The sequence below is a fragment of the Ceratotherium simum genome, chromosome X, assembly GCF_057802395.1.
Source record: "Ceratotherium simum simum isolate JZ-2026a chromosome X, ASM5780239v1, whole genome shotgun sequence".
In the NCBI taxonomy this organism is placed as follows: Eukaryota; Metazoa; Chordata; class Mammalia; order Perissodactyla; family Rhinocerotidae; genus Ceratotherium; species Ceratotherium simum.
In genome coordinates, this window is record NC_141940.1 from 33491375 (window position 1) to 33512439 (window position 21065).

Genomic DNA, 21065 nt, shown 5'->3' on the forward strand with positions numbered 1-21065 from the left:
TGGTTAGGAGAGTTAGAATTTCTCTGACTCTGCTTTGTGGTTCCAGTGCAACAGAATATTTGAAGTCTGGGACAGGAGGTAACAGTATTGTGTTAGAGAAGTGGAAAAGCACACATAGAACATGGGCTTTGAAGTCACATCTGAGTTTGGAACCCCAGTGCTGTCATTTATTACTAGTTTGTTTAACATTGGGCATGCCATTCAATCTGTCTTTGCTTCGTATGTATAATGAGGAATAGTAGCTACCTGACAAGGTTGTTATGGGGGTTAGAAATAATTATGCAAAGCCTATAGCATTCTGATCTAGCATATGTTGGGGGAGGGGTGTGTATGTGATAGTTGCCTCAGTTCCACTTTGGTTATTGTTGATGTGAATTTAGAGTTTTGATTTCAAATTATTTTTTCACTTAACCCTCACATTTCTTTAAGCAGAAAATTCTATGATGATATCACTGTTAATGATGAGGATGTGTTCCAACAACATACTTCATTATTATAAGTTCTTCTAGAGGTAAAAATGTGTCAGATTTTCAAACATCTAGGATTTTTTTTAAATAAAAAGGACTATAGCAATCTATATTATTAAATATCACCTAAAGAAGACTCATATATCTTAGTTTGTTTTAACGGTTTGTGACAAAAACCATACTCCTTTTGTACACTGAATAAAACTGTAATTAGTATAATGAATATAGTATAATAGTATAATTTCTGAAAGTCGTTTTCTATACTTTGGCAGAAGTGCTAGCCAGTGGGCCAGGAATTGCACTGGGCGGCAGATGGACCCATCTGTGGCTCTTATGGCTGCAGCTTGAGGGGCACAAACAGATTTCCATTCTATCTGACTCCTCTCCTCCCTTCCCTGGCTTCCTTGACCTCTGAAGCTTGAGTGATACAGAACATAATTTAGATCAGATTAGTCAGAATGAGCTATTAACATCTTTAACAGGCTCCCAGCAGTTTTACAAGGAGTGTTTTGAAGAAAGGCAGGAAATAGTACACAGCAGTCTGTCTACTGTTGAGTTATTGCCAATACTGCTTGATATGATTTATGGTTAAAACCAACACAAAAGAAAAATAGTTCAGTGGTTATAAAGGTTCTCATCCCCAAGGATACTAATTAACTGAGAAATCACTTTACTGGTGGAGAAAAAAAAAATACACAGCTATATAATTTTTTTTTTAATTTTGCAGATGTTTTCTCATTAATTCTGATAAACTGTTTTTGAGAAGTATGTTAGTTTCCTGTGGCTGCTGTAACAAATTACCACAAACTTAGTGGTTTAAAACAACAGAAATTTATTCTCTTAGAGTTCTGGAGACCAGAAGTCTGAAATGAGTCTTAGGGGACACCCTCCAGAGGCTCTAGGTCTCGGAGAATCCATTCCTTGCCTCTTCCAGCTTCTGGTGAAGGCTGACATTCCTTGGCTGCATCACTCCAATGTCTGCCTCTATCTTCACATGGCCTTCTCTGTGTGTCTGTAATCTCCCTCTGTCTTCCTCTTATAAGGTTACATGTGATGGCAATTAAGGACCACTTGGATGATCCAGGATAATCTCCTCATTGTAAGATTCTTAAATTACATCTGCAAGAATTTTACCATATAAGCCAACATTCGCAGGTTCCGGGAATTAGGAACTGATATCTTTGAGGGCCACCATTCAGCTCACTACAGGAAGATAAGGAACAAATTTTAATTTCCTTTTTTTGTGGGAAAGGTGAAACATCTTTATAATTGTTTTTTCCCCAAGTTCTCCTTCATCCCTAAGAAGGCAGACTTTAAAGCTGTTGTGAAATGAATCTCCTCATAAGGAATAAATTAGCAGTTTGTTTTCCCATCTTTAAATGGAACCATATTAAATAAAATACCAATTTTGCACGTATTTCTTGGAGATAATATGTTCATCATTAGTCATATTATTCTAGTTGCCCTAGTGCACATGTTAATTAAATGATTTTTAATGTTATAAAAACGCCCTTATGATTTAATTGTACATCACAAGATAAAAAATTTAAATCAGAGTTTAAATTTTATCCATTATATCTGTAATAAAAGTTAATTTTCACTTTTTTGAGGGAAAATATGAGATGCTGTTAGTATGAGATAGTTCGAGAAATTAAGACACAAATTGTTCTGTATTTCCCATCTTGCCTTCCATATTATATTTTGGCGCTGTTATTCTGTTTACCCAATTCTTAGAAAGAATGTTCATACACATTTAAAATCTGAAAAACCCTATAACAAGATTTCCTTAATTAGAGGCTTTATAATAGCTTGAGTTTTAATTTTGACTTTATTATGCTTTATTTGATTTAACTCAATTAAATTAGAATAATGGTTAATTGTAATTTTAAGTGATGTTTACTAAATAAATATATTAGTTTATCCAGAAAATAGTTTATTAATGCAAATTTAATTAAATTCCCTAAGGGAATTCGTAATATTACTCTGTAATTTAATTAATCTTTTTTTGGAGAGGAAAGAACATAAAGCATCACACAATAATATGTAAGTTATTAAAATAGTATCTTGATATTTAAATTATTTTATTAAAATCCCTCTTGTTATTAATATTGATATTTTGGCTTTTTCTCCTGTCACTTCTTTGAACACTCTCTTTATATGGTTATTGTGTTTTCTCTTGACCATTATTTTCACTCTTTGCTTGCTGATTTTTTCTCTACTCAGCTTGTAATTGTTGGCCTTCCCGACGGCCCGTTCTTGAACTCTCTTTCTAACTCAGTACACGGATGTTAGGTGATGTTTTCCATTTCTATGATTTTATAGTACTACCATATTCCCATGACTTTCAATTTTATATATCCATCAGTTTTATATATCCATCCCAGACCTCACTTCCGACATCCAGCATCATCTAACCAACCATTTCACACACCCCCCATTGGATCTCTTTCAGAAATCTCAGTTTATACAAATATAAAATTGAACCCTTGATTCTAACCTCTGCCTCAGAAAACAAAACAAAACCCCCACCAGCAACAACAACAAAAATCCTGTTCTACCCCTACTCTTCTATTAAATATCATCATTCAGGTGCCTAGGCCAGAATCCTGGGTGCTGTCCTTTATTCTTACCTCTTATTTATCCCACATAGACAGTCACCTGCCCAATCCCTGTAAGTACTAGTATCAAAATATATTTCTGGGGCCGGCCCCGTGGTGTAGCGGTTAAGTGTGCGCGCTCCGCTGCTGGCGGCCCGGGTTCAGATCCCGGGCGCGCACCGACGCACTGCTTGTCAGGCCATGCTGTGGTGGCGTCCCATATAAAGTGGAGGAAGATGGGCACGGACATTAGCTCAGGGCCAGTCTTCCTCACACACACACAAACACACTAAAATATATATATATATATATATTTCAAATTCTATCTACTTTTCTTATCTCTATTCTTGAATCTTAATTCAAGCTACCATCATCTATCTCTAGGACCACTGTATTATTTATGAGTACTTAATACTAGGTATTATACAGGATAACAAACTGGGCATAATTTCAATTCCCAGGATTTTGAAGTTACAAGAATAAGAGGTAAAAGCCTAAATGTAAAGGAAACATCCTAAACTAAAAAAACAATGACTTAATTTTTCCCCCTCGATAGAACGGTGTGATTCTTGGGTATCCAGAGAAGGTAAGCCAGGATATTGAGACATTTCTATTTCAAGTTCAGATTTTGGTTTCTAGTAATTCTATCTTTTACTGTATTTAGTTATTCAAAATGTTATGGTGGGAGGAAGAAGAATCCAAATTAATTTTCATATTATATCATCGTAACTAATGTTTTCTTTTGTCAATTATAAGATTTTGCATTAGATGAGTGAGTATACACACACATACATATAAAACATTATATTAATACATATATATTAATGTTCTGAATAAGGAATTTACTATATTGCTGAGTAAATAGGTGTCATCCCTCAGAGTGAGGAATTTGAACATTGGGAGGAGGCTGTTCTTATGAGGCCAGGCAGACCAGATGCTAAATGAGGTACAGTGGGCTAAGCTACACCATATATATTCTCCCTGATGGAGGTAAATAATATTCTTATGTTTTTAACCAAATAAGTATAATGACCTACTGTAAGCAAAGTATTTTTCTATAATAAGGTAGCTAATTAGATAATTGTTCAGGCAGTGGTTCTCAACAGGGGTAGGGGAGTTTGCACCCCAGGGGACATTTTTTGGCTGACACGACTAGAGCATATTACTGGCATCTAATGGTTAGATGCCAGGGATGCTGCTAAATATCCTACAATGCCCAGGATAGTCCCATACAACAAATAGTTATGTAGCCCAAAAGGTTAGTAGTGCTTCGGTTGAGAAACTGTTTTAGGGTATTTTTTTCAACCTGCTATGTGATGTCCTAAATATTTTTTAAAATTTTATTTAACAAATAAACCTTTAATAGAGGTATAATAGTTATAATAATTCTATGATTTTATTTTTGTGAAAACTTGAATGAATGGATGTATATTTGTGTGTACTTGGAATAATTTAGGAGAGGAAGGAATCAAGGATGAATGCCAGGTTTCTGGCTTGAGCAACTCACCAGGAGGGTATTAGTTACGTTATCTGAGATGAGAAAAACAGATGTGTGGAAGATCTTCAGTTCAGATTTTAAGCTTGTAGAATTTGAGGTGCCTGAGAAATATCAAGAGGAAGTCCTGAAGATCAGAACATAGATGTTTGGACATATCTTTAATTTGAAATATGTCAGTATATGAATATAATTTGGCCCTGGGATTGGAGGAAATCACTCACTAGAGTGTATATATTAAGAAGGAAAGAGTACCATTTGTCACAGCCCTTAGGAACACCAGCATTCACAATTTGGGTAGAGGAGAATCTGGCAAGAGACTAAGAAGTAGCCAGAAAGATAATAGGAAGTGATCCAGAGGTGTTAGTCTTCCAAGCCAAGAGAAAAGAAATATTTCCAAGTGAATGAGTAGTTATTGATATGGAGGCTGTTGGTGACCTTGGTGGGCACTTCTCCCACTGGTTGAGAAGTCCATGGTAAGTAAGAAATTTAGTTGTGTTGTGTATTTATGTAACTTTGGCAGTGAAGGAGGAAGAGGTAGTTGGAAGGGGGTGTGGGATCAGGGGAGGTGTTTTTGTGGTTTTAAAGATCAGAGTGAATTCCTCATTGGTATTTTAAAAGATAAATTTTAAAAATATTGAAGCATATCAAGTATAATTTGTTAATAAACAGGCTTTCCATGAGTATATTTCTGTATGATATTTTTTTGCCTTCAAGGTTATGGTAGATAATATTTTATCATATTTTAAATAGTTGCTTGGATTCTAAGTGATTCAGCAAGTATGAAAATAGTTCTCGGGTTAATTACCATAGATATAGGTGTATGTTTGACACTCAAACGTTACTTTTGTTTTTCAGATCTTTCAAGAAATCGTTTTACAGAAATTCCTTCTGATGTCTGGTTATTTGCACCTCTTGAAACATTAAATTTGTATCATAATTGCATCAAAACCATTCCCGAAGCCATTAAAAACCTACAGATGTTAACGTACCTTAACATTAGGTAAGGCAACTTTTGTTTTTGGTCATTTTTGTTTTTTATTACAGTTCTAATCCTTTTTTAGTAGCAGAAGACTGTGTTTGGTTTGGCTATGTAGCCTCTATTTATCTCAACAGTATCTTATTTGTATTTTTATATGTCCACGCTACTTTTGGTCTTGTTCTTGAGAGCAGTGCTTCTCAAGCTTTAATGTGCACAGCAATCACCCGGCGACTAAAATGCAGATTCTGATTCCACAGGTCTACAGTGGAGCCTCCATTCTAACAAACCCCCTGGTAATGTGCTTGCCTGCTGGTCCTTAGATCACTTTGAGTAGCAAGACTTTAGATCAGAGATATTTTACTGAAATCATAGCACCACAATACAGATTTATTTGTATACATCCTCAGTTAAAGTGAAACATCATAAAGAAACAGTTCTTGAGTTATATTTTTCACACTTGTGACTTCTTGTTGCTACTTCAAGGATGGATAGATTTGGATGGGAGTGTTGGAACATTAGAAAGTGGATGACAGTTGATGTTAATACTGCTTAATAATAATTAGTGCCCTTTTATAAGGGCACTAATCCCATTCATGAGGACTCTGCCCTCATGACCTAATCACCTCCCAAAGGCCTCACCTCCAGATACCATCACTTTGGGGATTAGGTTTCAACATATGAATTTTGGGGGGGACACAAACATTCAGTCTATAGCAGGGACCGTTTGGGTCAGTCTGCATTGGTGTATAAATTTGACCACAGTTGTTTGAGGGCAAGGACCTGAGAGCCAGATTGCCTGGCTCTTGCTCCTGGCTCTTGCATTTACCAGCTATGTGACTTTGAGCAATTTACTTAATCTCTTTTTGACTGTTTCTTTATCTGTAAAATGGGCATTATGATAATAGTATCTATCTTCCTAAGTAGGTTGTTCTGAGGGTTAGTCAAGTTAATTCACGTGAGGTGCTCTGAACATGGCCTGACACATAGTAAGCACTCAATAAGTGTTAGTTGTTGTTATATTTAAATGTGTCCACAGAGATAGGAATGTTATATCAACTTTGAGCCGAGGTAAAGGTACTAGTGGGCTATTCTACTATAAACTGTAACAAAAGGTTAGGGTTACTATATGTTTTTGAAGATCTGATCCTATTCATTCTTTCATAAATTCGAACATAGTGCATGCAGATTTATCCTTGGAGCCTTTGCCTAGTTAGAGGCATGGAAGTACTGAATTTAGTGAAATTATACCAGTGAGCAAGGTTCTGGCATTCTTCAGCTCAGAAGAATGATTCTGAGTTTTTGAGAACTGGTGGTGTGTAGGATAATATCAACAGCACAGGCTTTGCAGTCGCCTGTGCCTGGGAAAGTCACTTAATGAGTTTTAACCTTTGTTTTCTTATTTGTATAATGGACATAATACTACCCATCTTGTGGGGCTAATGTGAGGATTAAATGAGATAGTGCATGTCAGAATTTTAGCCCGATACAAAGTAAGCATTCATTAAATGATAGTTATTATTTAGTGAAAGCTTATTTACTTTGAGGTGATTTGTTTTTTTTCAACATAACATATCAAGTTTCAGACATATTTCTCATAATGAGACTTTCTTATTCTTTTCAGTCGAAATCTTTTATCAACATTGCCAAAATACCTATTTGATCTTCCCCTTAAAGTTTTGGTCGTCAGTAATAATAAACTGGTATCCATTCCAGAAGAAATTGGAAAGTTAAAAGATTTAATGGAATTGGTGAGTAAAATAGTTGTATTGATTGTATATAATATGCTTAATACATGCCTTTATATTTTGAAAGATTACTCATCCCTTTATGGGATTTCACCGTACTGTTTTTAAAAAAGGAATAACTTGGTATATGCCTAAGTTCACTTGAGTAAAATTTTGAGATACCATTGCTTATGTCTGATTTTAGCTCACAGTCACAATAAAGACCTGGTTGTTCCTCAGTCCTAGTGAGGTCAGAAGGCTTGCTTACAAGTCTTAAGAAATGCTTTTCAAATGAGTAAGCATTTGTCTGTCCATTTTGTGGTCAGTAAAGGTCTTAGACCAGGAAAAGATAAGGTTTTTTTTTGTAAGGTTTTACAGGGCCACTATAAGAGCCTCAGAGAAAAGGGATAAAAGAAGAGAGTATAATGCCTGCAAACAGTAGAATGAACAAAATAACTCTTCCTCTCCTAATCCTCCTGTGATTTTATAACACTTTTGAGACCAGGATAAATGGAAAGAGGTCATTATATACAGTTGATTCTAGAAATATAGCAATAATTTAAATTACTTTGAACATAACATTTTAGATATTAAAGGGCATTGAACTCTGGGAGAAACATATCAGACCCTCAAAGCATTGAGCTGTTTTCACATCTTTCTGTCACTTCCACCTCACGCAATATACTATGCTGTTTATTTTTATTTTCTGTTTTGTCTTAAGTAATGCTTTCCCAATATATAGATATTTTAAAAGTATTCTTAAGTATGGCTTTATTATGTATAGAGGGCCAAAAGTTTTCTTTAGGAACTTATCTAGAGTTTTATAATGGGAAATTAATGCACAAATAGAATGTAATGAATAGGAATTTTAGGAGTGTCTTTCTTCATTGAGGAATACTTGCATGTACAATTATAATGCAAGGAGACTTCCTTGAACTTAGTCTTGTTATTTATTGATTGATTGATTGTGAGGAAGATCAGCCCTGAGCTAACATCCGTGCTAATCCTCCTCTTTTTGCTGAGGAAGAATGGCTCTGAGCTAACATCTATTGCCAATCCTCCTCCTTTTTTTTTCCTAAAGCCCCAGTAGATAGTTGTATGTCATAGTTGCACATCCTTCTAGTTGCTGTATGTGGGACGCGGCCTCAGCATGGCCGGAGAAGCAGTGCGTCGGTGTGCGCCCGGGATCCGAACCCGGGCCGCCCGTAGCGGAGCGTGCGCACTTAACCTCTAAGCCACGGGGCCGGCCCTGTCTTGTTATGTTTTAGAACCATGGAATTTTGAGGTTGTAAGAAATCTTATAAGCGATCAGCTATAACCACTTCCTAACGCAGGAATCCCTGACACATCTAGTTGTATATTTTCAATGGTGGACACATCTTTCTGTGTGTGTCTGAGGCAGCCCTAATTATCTTTTGCAAAACTCTGTTATCTTTCTTAGTTTGAACTAAAATACATGCCCCTATCACTTTCATCCAATGGTCCTGGGACTACCATGTGAAGAAGTATAGATAATGACAACTTCTCTTCCCTTCAGATATTTGTAATCTATTGTGTGTCTACTCTCCATTTTACGAAACTCTAAGACCTGTTTTTCTATAGCTTAAACATATTTATTACTTTTATTCCTTTCTATATTTTCTATATTTCTATTCTTTATTACTTTTACTTTTAGCTATTTCTATCCTGAAAATGTTCCCTTTTATTAAGGTCTCTTTTAATGTTGTACTTACAAATGAACAGAAGATTCCGGATGTGATCTAACAAATTCATGATAAAAGGGGACCATTACTTTCTTTGACCTGGATACTGTTAATCTTTTTAAAGATTTTATAAATGTTGTACTTTAAGATTCTATGGCTCTGTAATTTCTTTCTTTTTTTTATAATTCAGTTTTTGCTCTATGTTCTAAATTATATTACATGAGATAGTTTTTGGATAAATGAAATCTCAAAAATATTTTAGGATTTTTAGATTTATTCTAGTATTTTTATTTAAATAGAATATTTTAAAAATATTAAATACCAGGGGCCGGCCCCGTGGCTTAGTGGTTAAGTGCATGCGCTCTGCTACTGGCGGCCTGGGTTTGGATCCTAGGCGCGCACCGATGCACCGCTTGTCTGGCCATGCTGAGGTGGCATCCCGCATATAGCAACTAGAAGGATGTGCAACTATGACATACAACTATCTACTGGGGCTTTGGGGAGAAGAAGGGGAAAAAAAAAAAAAGGAGGAGGATTGGCAATAGATGTTAGCTCAGTGCCAGTCTTCCTCAGCAAAAAGAGGAGGATTGGCATGGATGTTAGCTCAGGGCTGATCTTCCTCACACACACACACACAAAAAATTAAATACCATTATTTTACTGGGCACTATAAAATTATTATGCTTTTTTTTGTTTTAAATTGATCTTCATTTTTTTTTTTTTAATTTTATTAATTTTTCCCCCAAAGCCCCAGTAGATAGTTGTATGTCATAGCTGCACTTCCTTCTAGTTGCTGTATGTGGGATGCGGCCTCAGCATGGCCGGAGAAGCGGTGCGTCGGTGCGCACCCGGGATCCGAACCCGGGCCGCCAGCAGTGGAGTGCGCGCACTTAACCGCTAAGCCACGGGGCCGGCCCAAAAAATTATTATGCTTTAAACACTTGAAATCAATAACAGTAGATAGATAGTATTAGGATGACTAATTGACAATTGTAAATCACATAATAAATTTGTGGGTATTACCTGTCGTTGGAAGATGTTCCCATGACACTGTTCCACAAGAATGTGGGAGCCAACTACACTGAAATTCTGTCATTAGAAACCTAGGAAGGGACATAGTGGTTAAGTTTGTGCACTCCGCTTTGGTGGCCCGGGGTTCACAGGTTCGGATCTCAGGTGCGGACGTATGCACCGCTCATCAAGCCATGCTGTGGTGGCATCCCACGTACAAAATAGAGGAAGATGGACACAGATGTTAGCTCAGGGCCAATCTTCCTCACCAAAAAAAAAAAAAAAAAAAAAAATAACCTAGGAAATACTCTCAGGTCTCCAGTCTCCAGCAGAGTGTTTTGTAGAGTACCCATTGGTGACTGGGTCAGTTTCCTATGCCTGGGTTTATTTTTTTCTGGGAAATGGCAGCTATCTATCGAATTTCTATATGGAAATTTTCAGTATTAGACACCCTTGGGTGGAAGCAATAATATTTACTTTAAAGGGCATTTTCCCAAAATTTTGTTATCCGTCATTTGGATAATAACCTATTCTCAACACAGCAGGTAAGGTGATCCTGTCAAAACATAAAAGTCGGATCATGTCATACCTCTGTTTAAAAGTTTCTAGTTCCTGCCCACGTCTCTGAGTAAAAGAGTAAAAGTCAAAGTCATACCCCTCCTCCCAGCCTAGTCTCCCCCTTAGCCACTTCCTTCTAGTTGCACTGGTTTCCTTGCTGTTCTTAGTACATGTCAGACGTGTTTTGCCTAAGAGCCTTTACATTTATTGTTCCTTCTGTCTGGAATATTCCTTTCTTATGTATTGGCATGGCTCATACTGTCCGCTCTGACAATATTGCTCAAATATCAGTTTCTGTATGAGACAATCTAAATTGCTAATATCCCCCCACACTACTAGCACTACCATTTTCCTTTACTCTGCTCTGTTGTTTTTTTTAATGGCACTTATCACCCTCTAGCATATTATATAATCTTCTCTTGCTAGAATGTAAGCTCCATAAGGAGCTATGAGGCAGGAATTTTTAATTTTATTCCTTGATGTATCTCTAGCACCTAGAACAGTGCCTAGTAAATAGTTGGTATTTGATAAATATTTGTTGTTGAATGAAGATGCCTTAGATATAGTTTGAAAGAAGTATGTAGGATACATTTTCTAATCATCTATAGCTTAATTGGATTCTTCCCTACGTAGTTTTAGGATTCTTTTGAATTCACCTTCCTGCCTTTTTTACTTTTGATAAAACTGAATATACGTGCCACTCCTCTCCCTTCAAGCCATTATCATTTCCAGTGAAAATTGGAAATTGGGGGCAGTTGCAGTAGAATATGAATTTCATTTGCAGTGTGTCTGGAATGACTGCTGTCTAGATCTTTTTGCAGATTTTTCTTCCCTTTTTGTTGATGTGGTAATAAGAAAGGGGAGGGAGAGGAGAGCATAGTTAACTTAAGCTGTTCTTTATCCTCTTATTATGGAAATGTGATGTTATTTACCTTTAAATCAGGGCTTGCATTTTAATTTAACCCTGAGACATTTCCAATTCAGATCTCCTAGAATGTCTTTGGGTTATGATGTGAGCCACAAAACTTTGAGTTTGTAACCCCTCATATTTTGTATCTCTTTGAGAAAGAGGTTTAGTTAAATTGATCCTGACCATTGTCCTTGATTCTTCAGCTCACATCTATAAATCCTTGACTTTCTCAGCTTCTGCTCAACCAAGTATCTCAAAAGTAGTATACTTGGCAGATTATCACAATGACTGATAGTTGTCTTTTATTTTACTTCCGAATGAAGAGCACTTGGATCATTCTTACTTCTTGTTTCAGTTGGTGAGAGTGGTCTTTAATTGAGATTTTCAAAAGGCTGACTTAAGTAGTATTAAATTATAACCTCAAATTTTTGCACAGAAAAATTGATATTAACTGTGCTGGGTTGACTTCATGATGTAATATAAATAGAAATCTGCCAGATAATCCACCTTTAGAAAAAGAACGTTAGAGGTAACTTTTGCTAGCCATTAGCCATGTGCTTTAATTTAAAAATTGAAATATATCTATATTTTTCAGTTTGTTATAATTTTATTTTCTTGTTTTCCTTAGGATATTAGCTGCAATGAAATTCAGGTCCTTCCCCAACAAATGGGAAAATTACATTCACTTAGAGAGCTAAATATAAGAAGAAATAATCTTCATGTGTTGCCAGATGGTAAGATGCTTACTGTTTTTACTGACGTGAATAAGAGAGCAACTATGTAAAATTTAATTTAATTATTTTCATTTCTGAACAGAATTAGGAGATCTTCCCTTAGTCAAGCTGGATTTCTCTTGTAATAAAGTGACCGAAATTCCAGTTTGCTACAGGAAGCTGCATCATTTACAAGTAATAATTTTGGATAACAATCCCTTGCAAGTACCACCAGCACAGGTTTGTAATAAAAATATGATATTTTTTTCTTCTATTTTTATTCGTAATTATATCTGTTATTGGTAAATCAAAAAGCATTGGAATTAGGAGTCAATTCGTTGTTGAGGTATTGTCTAAAGGAGTTTTTCTGAGAAGTGACTTTTTCACTTTGGTAGGAATTTCAGCTTAGTTTTTAGAGAATAGGATTTGGAAAATCCAGGTATCAACTTTCTGCTTGTGAATTGATAATTCTGGTTGTCAATGTTATTTTAAAAGGAGAGACTATGGAGTCTCTCTACCTTTGTCCTACTTAGGTATATATCTACTTGAAATTTGTTGTGTGATTGATTGGAGCACATCTTTAGCACTGATAGATGGAATCATAACGGAAAGAACAAGATACAAGTGGAAAAGTATTAATTCAGATTTTTAGTTTGAGGATTAAATCCATGTGGAATCCACTAAAATGATAGTCAAGGAATACATTAAGATATAAACCCCTAAGGACAAAGAATGAGAGAGAAATGGACAGCAGGAAAGAAGAGGACAACAGAATTTTGGGAAATGGAAAATAGGTGAAATAATGGTAACTAGGGTCTCTACTTATACTGCACAAGAGTATCTGGCTGAGGAGGCACATGGCAGTGAAATGCCAGCCTGCACTCTACTTTCACACCATGTGCCCTGGCACAGTGTTTGCATACATCCAGAAGAAGGATTGCCTTTTTCTTCCTACGAAGGTACATTCCACTCATTACAAAGGAGGTGCTTTTTCTAATTCAAATAAAGGCTGCCTGGGGTCTTGGTAGTAGCTGCCTTAGCAGGATGGGGAAAACTGAAACTTGTGTCTGCTATGGGAGAAGACAATAAGGAGCAAGTTGATTTACTGTGTTAAACCTGAGAATGGCTTGGGTATTGGAGGAAACATGTAACTCTGAATATAGATGTGAAAGACTGAAAATATGAAGGTCTGTAGAATGTCTAAGGCAGTGTTGTCCAGTAGAACGTTCTGAATGATGGGAATGTTCTGTAATCTGTGCTGACCAGTACCGTAGCCACTTGCCACATGTGGCTATTGAGTACTTGAAATATAGCTAGTGCCACTAAGGAACCAAATTTTTAAATTTAATTTAATTTTGATTAAATGTAAATAGCTTCATGTGACTAGTGGCTACTGTAGGGGAGGAAGAAATTTTCCTCTACCCTTCTAGTTTCTTCTAGCTTATCTAAGAATTAAATTGACATGAGACAGAATAACAGGAGAAAATCAAAGTTTAATAACATGTATACATGGGAGAAACTCAAGAAAACTTAGTAACTTGCCAAAAGTTACTGACTGAAGCCACCACCTTAAATACCATTTTCAGCTAAAGACAAAGCAGGATGTTGGGAATAGTGGTTTGGAACTTCAAAGGTGAGGAAGTCAATTCACATGGAGAGGGAAAAGCAAATGTTTGGTAAACAAATGTTTACCCATGCCTTGCAGAGACGATGGGACATGGAGAGGACTCTGATCAAATGGGCCTTGCTAGGTTCCTCTCTGTCCACCATACTTAGTTCATATTATACTGTAGATATCTATGGTGATAGCTCCTTCCTGGAATAGGCCTTCTATGTTAAATTCTAAATTTAGGCAGTTAGGGGGAAGTTCAAAGTTTCTTCCTGAGTCCTTTGTTCTCAAAAATAATCAAGCCAGAGATAACATTTTTGGGTTTCAAATTCTGCTCCCCTACAGTCATGCCTTTGAAACTTCTCCAAGAAATTTCACAGTCCAGAAGCTGAGTGGGTAGATTGTTCCATCTCATTGAACCAGTCTCTTAGTCCTGACAATAGGTCAGTCCAGTTAAATTCATTTCAGGAGGCAGTGAGGCAGGTGGGCTTCCAAAGTTAGGCCTACATTATGTAAAAAAGCAATCAGGTATTTAATAAGAAGCATTTCTATGGAAACAAAAGAAAGACAAAGATTAATGGTTAGAGCAAATTATAAATGAGTTTCTGAGCCCAGGGGACAGCCAGTCAAGAAGATTTCTAGATGTCAGGGTTGAAGCATCTTTTGCAGTTTGAAATGTCTCTGATAATGTCATCAGGTGTTCAGGTATCTTTTTGAGTGGCTTACACAGCAATAGGCATGAAGATTGTCTAAACATGGGCTATTGTGGTGATCTCTCTTAAGTTTATATCAAGTTGTTCAGCTTCAGTTTGCAGGGCTTCATGAAAAAGGGTCGTTTCAGTTCTCAATAATTCCAAATCAAAAGGAGGGAAAAAAATTGAAAACGTTAGTTTGGAGATTTGTGGCCAGATATTTGAGAAAACTAGAAGAATTCAGGATCCAGTCCAGTTTACAGGTAGAAAACAAAAACCTCAAAGGCAATTAACAGAACTAGAATCTAATATCCACAAAGGTGTGCTACTGAAACATAATTTTTCTCTCTAAAATCACTCTCATTTCTACCAAAGATCATCAAATTAAGGCTAATGTATTTGCAAAATAAGTCTAGTTTCAATAAACAGGTCCAAGATTTACACCCTCAGATTCTTGCACTTTGCTCCACAGCCACATGACTGCCTCTCACTTCCCTTAGCAGAAGCCTGGGGTTTACTCTGAGGAGTAGGTAGATTGTCTCAGATTCTCTCCCTCAGCTCAGCAGCCAAATGACTATCACTCCTTACCTCAGCAGAAGCCTGGAGTTTAGTGTTGATAGCAGTGCTGTCCATTAGGACTTTCTGTGGTGATGGAAATTTTCTGTATCTGCACTGTCCAATATGGTAGCCACAAGTGGCTGTTGAGCGCTTGAAAGTATGTCGTGTGACTGAAGAATTGAATTTTTAGCTTTATTTAGATTTAATTAATGTAAATTTAAATAGCCACCTGTGGCTAGTAGCTACTATATTGGACAGCACAATTATAAAGAGACAAAACCAGAGTCAGGGGCTCCAGGTACAGCAATGGGCAGGAGTACAATCTCATACTGAAAACAGTGAATGCTTGCATACTGAATGTTGGGACCCTCTGTTAGACTTCTCTTGCTTGCCTCCCAGAATGCTTGCAGCTTGTCTTATGTATCTCAGGCAGGATTGGTGGATTTCTCCCTTGGTAAACTGAACTAGGAGAAAAAGCCTATATACATACTGATCTTTAGGAGTCCCCTGATGACGTGGCCAGTCCCCACTAGACAGTGGGGCTCACCATTGGTAAACTTCTCTCTGCATACACAGAGCTTCCAGTTGTCTTCTTATTGTTTTACTGTTGAAAATGAACAGACAGCCACAGATCACTAGACATTGCAGGAATAATCTCTAACATGAAAGACAGAGACCAAAACACTGAAAGGCTTTCATTGAAACAAAATGGGTCACATTCATAGGAGTGGTAATCAGAATGATTTCTCAGCAGCAGCACAGGAAGCTAGAAGATGTTAGAATGATGGCTTCAGAGACTGAGGGAATATTTCCAACTTTCTATACTCAAACTATCAGTCAAGTGTGAGGTAGAAAAAAGACAATTTCAAACATGCAAGGTCTCAAAAATTTTAACTCTCATTCATCCTTTATTAGGAAGCTAGCAGAAGGTGTGCTATATCAAAATGAGGGAGTAAATTAAGAAAGAGGAATTCTTCATGTCCAAGATTGACAGGTATGCATAGGCCTAGAGAGTAATCAGTCAGTTTAGTATAGGGGGGTTGTCTCCAAAAAGAAGAAAGAAAAGAATGAAATAGATGACTTGATGTGTTGGTCAGTATGGAGAGATGTTTTACAGTTCTGTCAGAGAGTCAGGAATGAATTAGTAATAGGCATACAGAAAATTATGCAAAGGGAAAAATGGGTTCAGTTAAGTCACTGTAGGAAAAATGGAGAAAGGAAATGTACTTTATGTGGTTCATCTGTGAATATTTTCTTGGTCTTAATATTGTAAATACTGGATTTTGATTTAATGAGAAATTGTGACTTAGTTATAATAATAGCAAAGATTTATGTAGCACTTACTGTGCTCCAGGCACTGTGGAAAATGCTTTACATGCATTAACTCATTTAATTCTTATAGCAACCCTGTAAAACAGGTACTGTCATTATACCTCATTTTGTATTTGAGGAAACAGAGGCATAGAAGTTAAGTAACTTGTCCAAGATAACATGGCTAGTATGTGGTAGAGCCTGGTTTCAAACCAAGGCAGTCTGATTCCAGAGTCCATGCTCTACCTACTATACTATGTTTCTGAAGAGGGAGGAAATATGTTTATATGAATTGATGGGGATTAGAGATAGGAGGATGGTAGTGGTGGTGTTGATGATATGTGATAGTGGTGGAAATGGTAATGTAAGAAATCTAAGTCCTCGTCTTCCTTGGTAAAACCTCAATAAATAAAATCTATAATTGAAAAATACAAAAATACCAGTAGAATCATATTATTTATAAATATGAAGGTAAATAGCAGAAAACCAACTAAAAGAGTTGAATGTGAGGACTGGGTCATAGTGATTGAAAGGGGTAGAGTGGGGAATTAAGTTTTTGTTATCGGTTTTATAATTCTCTTTGATTTTTAAAACTATGTACATGAGTTAGTATGATAATTAAATTTAAAAAGAAAGTAATTCACCAGCATTTGGTAATGAAAGATAAGTTGTTGTTTTTTTTAGTTTGGACAGATAATAAAATACATTTTAATTTGTAATGTATTTATATTCGAATAGCTCAAAAGTTTTTTTTCTTTTTTTTTATAAAACCAACTTGGGGTGAGTTTACTATGAACCAATGTTTGAGGACCATATAACCCAGGAGAGTCCTTTCACAAAGAAATGGAGCACTCCAAAGAAGTGGGGTGTACAGCGTGGTTATATACCATCAAAGAGCATGTACCACATGTGATTGCAATGTCCCTTTTATAATAGCCACAACCTTGACCTGTCAGCACCTCCATTGATGGACACAGTGGGTATCAGGTCTGCTGTCTCCATGGGCGTGGCTGTTGTCTCGAGTTGGGTGATCACAGGATGAGCGCAGCAATCAAATTCTAGCCTAGGGAGAAATGATTATACTTAAGGAAATGCCAATGTGGGGGAAGTTGCATTTACACCTTAAGGGCATTGCTTTTGTCTTTGGGACAAGCTAATTGCTTAGGGCAGATATACAATTGATGAACGGAGGCTACAGGCCCCTTTTGGGGGAAAAAAAAAAAACATGTCAGGCCCAATTAGTTTTACACCAAATGGCTTCCTCATATGCTCCAATGTATCCTATTGCTGGCCATTTATTTATTTTTTTTTCCCATTTTTTTTTTTTTATTGATGTTTTAGTGGTTTCTAACATTGTGAAATTTTGGGTTGTACATTTTTGTTTGTCCATCACCATATATATGACTCCCTTCACCCCTTGTGCCCACCCCCACCCCCACTGCCCCTGGTAACCACAGTCCAGTTTTCTCTGTCCATGTGTCGGTTTATATTCCACATATGAGTGAGATCATACAGTGTTTGTCTTTCTGGCTTATTTCACTTAACATAATACGCTCCAGGCCCATCCATGTTGTTGCAAATGGGACGATTTTGTCTTTTTTTATGGCTGAGTAGTATTCCATTGTATATATATACCACATTTTCTTAATCCAATCGTCAGTCGAGGGACACTTAGGTTGCTTCCACTTCTTGGCTATGGTGAATAATGCTGCAGTGAACATAGAGGTGCATAAGCCTCTTTGGATTGTTGATTTCAGGTGCGTTGGATAAATTCCCAGTAGTGGGATGGCTGGATCATAGGGCATCTCTATTTTTAATTCTTTGAGGAATCTCCATACCGTTTTCCATAGAGGCTGCACCAATTTGCATTCCCACCAGCTGTGTATGAGGGTTCCTGTTTCTCCACATCCTCTCCAACATTTGTTGTTTTTTGTCTTGGTGATTATAGCCATTCTAATGGGCGTGAGGTGCTATCTTAGTGTTGTTTTGATTTGCATTTCCCTGATGATTAGTGATGTTGAGCATCTTTTCATGTGCCTATTGGCCATCTGTATATCTTCCTTGGAGAAGTGTCTGTTCATTTCCTCTGCCCATTTTTTGATTGGGTTGTTTGTTTTTTTGTTGTTCAGTTGTGTGAGTTCTTTATATATTATGGAGATCAACCCCTTGTCAGATGTATGTTTTGCAAATATTCTCTCCCAGCTGGTTGGTTGTCTGTTCATCTTGATTCTGGTTTCATTAGTCTTATAAAAGCTCTTTAATGTGATAAAGTCCCACTTGTTTGTTTTTTCTTTAGTTTCCCTAGTCTGGGTAGGCATGTCATCCGAAAAGATTCCTTTAAGACCAATGTCAAATAGTGTGTTGCCTATATTTTCTTCTATGAGTTTTATAGTTTCAGGTCTCACCTTCAGGTCTTTGATCCATTTTGAGTTAATTTTTGTGAATGACGATAGCACATGGTCCACTTTCATTCTTTTGCATGTGGCTGTCCAGTTTTCCCAACACCATTTATTGAAGAGACTTTCCTTTCTCCATTGCGTGTTCTTAGCACCTTTGTCGAAAATTAGCTGTCCGTATATGTGTGGTTTTATTTCTGGGCTTTCAATTCTGTTCCATTGATCTGTGTGTCTGTTTTTGTACCAGTACCATGCTGTTTTGATTACTATTGCTTTGTAGTATGTTTTGAAGTCAGGGATTGTGATGCCTCCTGCTTTGTTCTTTTTTCTTAGGATTTCTTTAGCTATTTGGGGTCTTTTGTTGCCCCATATAAATTTTAGTATTCTTTTTTCTATTTCTGTGAAGAATGTCATTGGGATTCTGATTGGGATTGCATTGAATCTGTAGATTGCTTTAGGTAATATAGACATTTTAACTATGTTTATTCTTCCAATCCACGTGCATGGGATATCTTTCCATTTCTTTATGTCATCATGGATTTCTTTCAATAATGTCTTGTAGTTCTCATTGTATAGGTCCTTCACCTCCTTGGTAAGATTTATTCCTAGGTATTTTATTCTTTTTGATGCAATTGTAAATGGTATTATCTTTTTGAGCTCTCTTTCTGTTAGTTCATTATTAGCATACAGAAATGCAACTGATTTTTGTAGATTGATTTTGTACCCTGCAACTTTGCTGTAGTTGTTGATTGTTTCTAATAGTTTTCCAACAGATTCTTTAGGGTTTTCTATATATACAATCATGTCATCTGCAAATAGTGAGAGTTTCACTTCTTCGTTACCTATTTGGATTCCTTTTATTCCTTTTTCTTGCCTAATTGCTCTGGCCAAAACCTCCAGTACTATGTTGAACAGGAGTGGTGAGAGTGGGCAGCCCTGCCTCATTCCTGTTCTCAGAGGAATGGCTTTCAGTCTTTCCCTGTTGAGTATGATGTTGGCTGTGGGTTTGTCATATATGGCCTTTATTATGTTGAGGTACTTTCCTTCTATTCCCATTTTATTGAGAGTTTTTATCATAAATGGATGTTGGATCTTGTCAAATGCCTTCTCTGCGTCTATTGAGATGGTCATGTGGTTTTTATTCTTTGTTTTGTTGATGTGATGTATCACGTTGATTGATTTGTGGATGTTGAACCATCCCTGCGTCCCTGGTATAAATCCCACTTGATCATGGTGTATGATCTTTTTAATGTATTGTTGTATTCGGTTTGCCAATATTTTGTTGAGGATTTTTGCATCAATGTTCATCAGCGATATTGGCCTGTAATTTTCTTTCTTTGTATTGTCTTTGTCTGGTTTTGGTATCAGGGTGATGTTGGCCTGGTAGAATGATTTAGGAAGTGTTCCATCTTCCTCTTTTTTTGGAATAGTTTGAGAAGGATGGGTATTAAATCTTCTTTGAATGTTTGGTAAAATTCACTGGAGAAGCCATCTGGTCATGGACTTTTATTTTTTGGGAGGTTTTTTGATTACTATTTCAATCTCTTTACTTGTTATTGGTCTATTCAGATTCTCCATTTCTTCTTGGTTCAATTTTGGGAGGTTGTATAAGTCTAAGAATTTATCCATTTCTTCTAGATTGTCCAATTTGTTGGCATATAATTTCTCATAGTATTCTCTTATAATCCTCTGTATTTCCATGGTATCTGTTGTAATTTCTCCTCTTTCATTTCTAATTTTATTTACTTGAGTCTTTTCTCTTTTTTTCTTAGTAAGCCTGGCTAAGGGTTTGTCGATTTTGTTTATCTTCTCGAAGAACCAACTCTTTGTTTCATTAATCCTTTCTACTGTTTTTTTGGTCTCAATTTCATTTATTACTGCTCTGAGTTTTATTATTTCTCTCCTTCTGCTGGCTTTGGGCTTTGTTTGTTCTTCTTTTTCTAGTTCTGTTAGGTGTAATTTAAGGTTGCCTATTAGGGCTTTTTCTTGTTTGTTAAGGTGGGCTTGTATCGCTATGAGTTTCCCTCTCAGGACCGCTTTTGCTGCATCCCATATGGTTTGATACGGCATGTTATCATTTTCGTTTGTTTCCAGATAGTTTTTGATTTCTCCTTTAATTTCATCAATTATCCATTGGTTGTTCAATAGCATGTTGTTTAATCTCCACATTTTTGTCACTTTCCCAGTTTTTTTTTCATGGTTCATTTCCAGTTTCATAGCCTTATGGTCTGAAAAGATGCTTGTTATGATTTCAGTCTTCTTAAATTTATTGAGGCTTGCTTTGTTTCCCAACATATGGTCTATCCTAGAGAATGTTCCATGCACGCTTGAGAAGAATG

At 36.6% G+C, this 21065-nt stretch overlaps 1 protein-coding gene across 6 annotated transcripts in view; it reads left to right on the forward strand.

Moving 5' to 3' along the window:
- Positions 1-21065, forward strand: part of LRCH2 (leucine rich repeats and calponin homology domain containing 2) — a 102035-nt gene that overhangs the window by 24095 nt on the left and 56875 nt on the right. For all 6 annotated transcript variants that reach the window (XM_087426456.1, XM_087426458.1, XM_087426457.1 and 3 more), the window contains exons 2-5: positions 5418-5562; positions 7163-7289; positions 12076-12181; positions 12264-12400. In XM_087426456.1, the coding sequence (XP_087282582.1) occupies positions 5418-5562; positions 7163-7289; positions 12076-12181; positions 12264-12400 (515 nt within the window). The remainder of the gene's footprint in view (positions 1-5417; positions 5563-7162; positions 7290-12075; positions 12182-12263; positions 12401-21065) is intronic.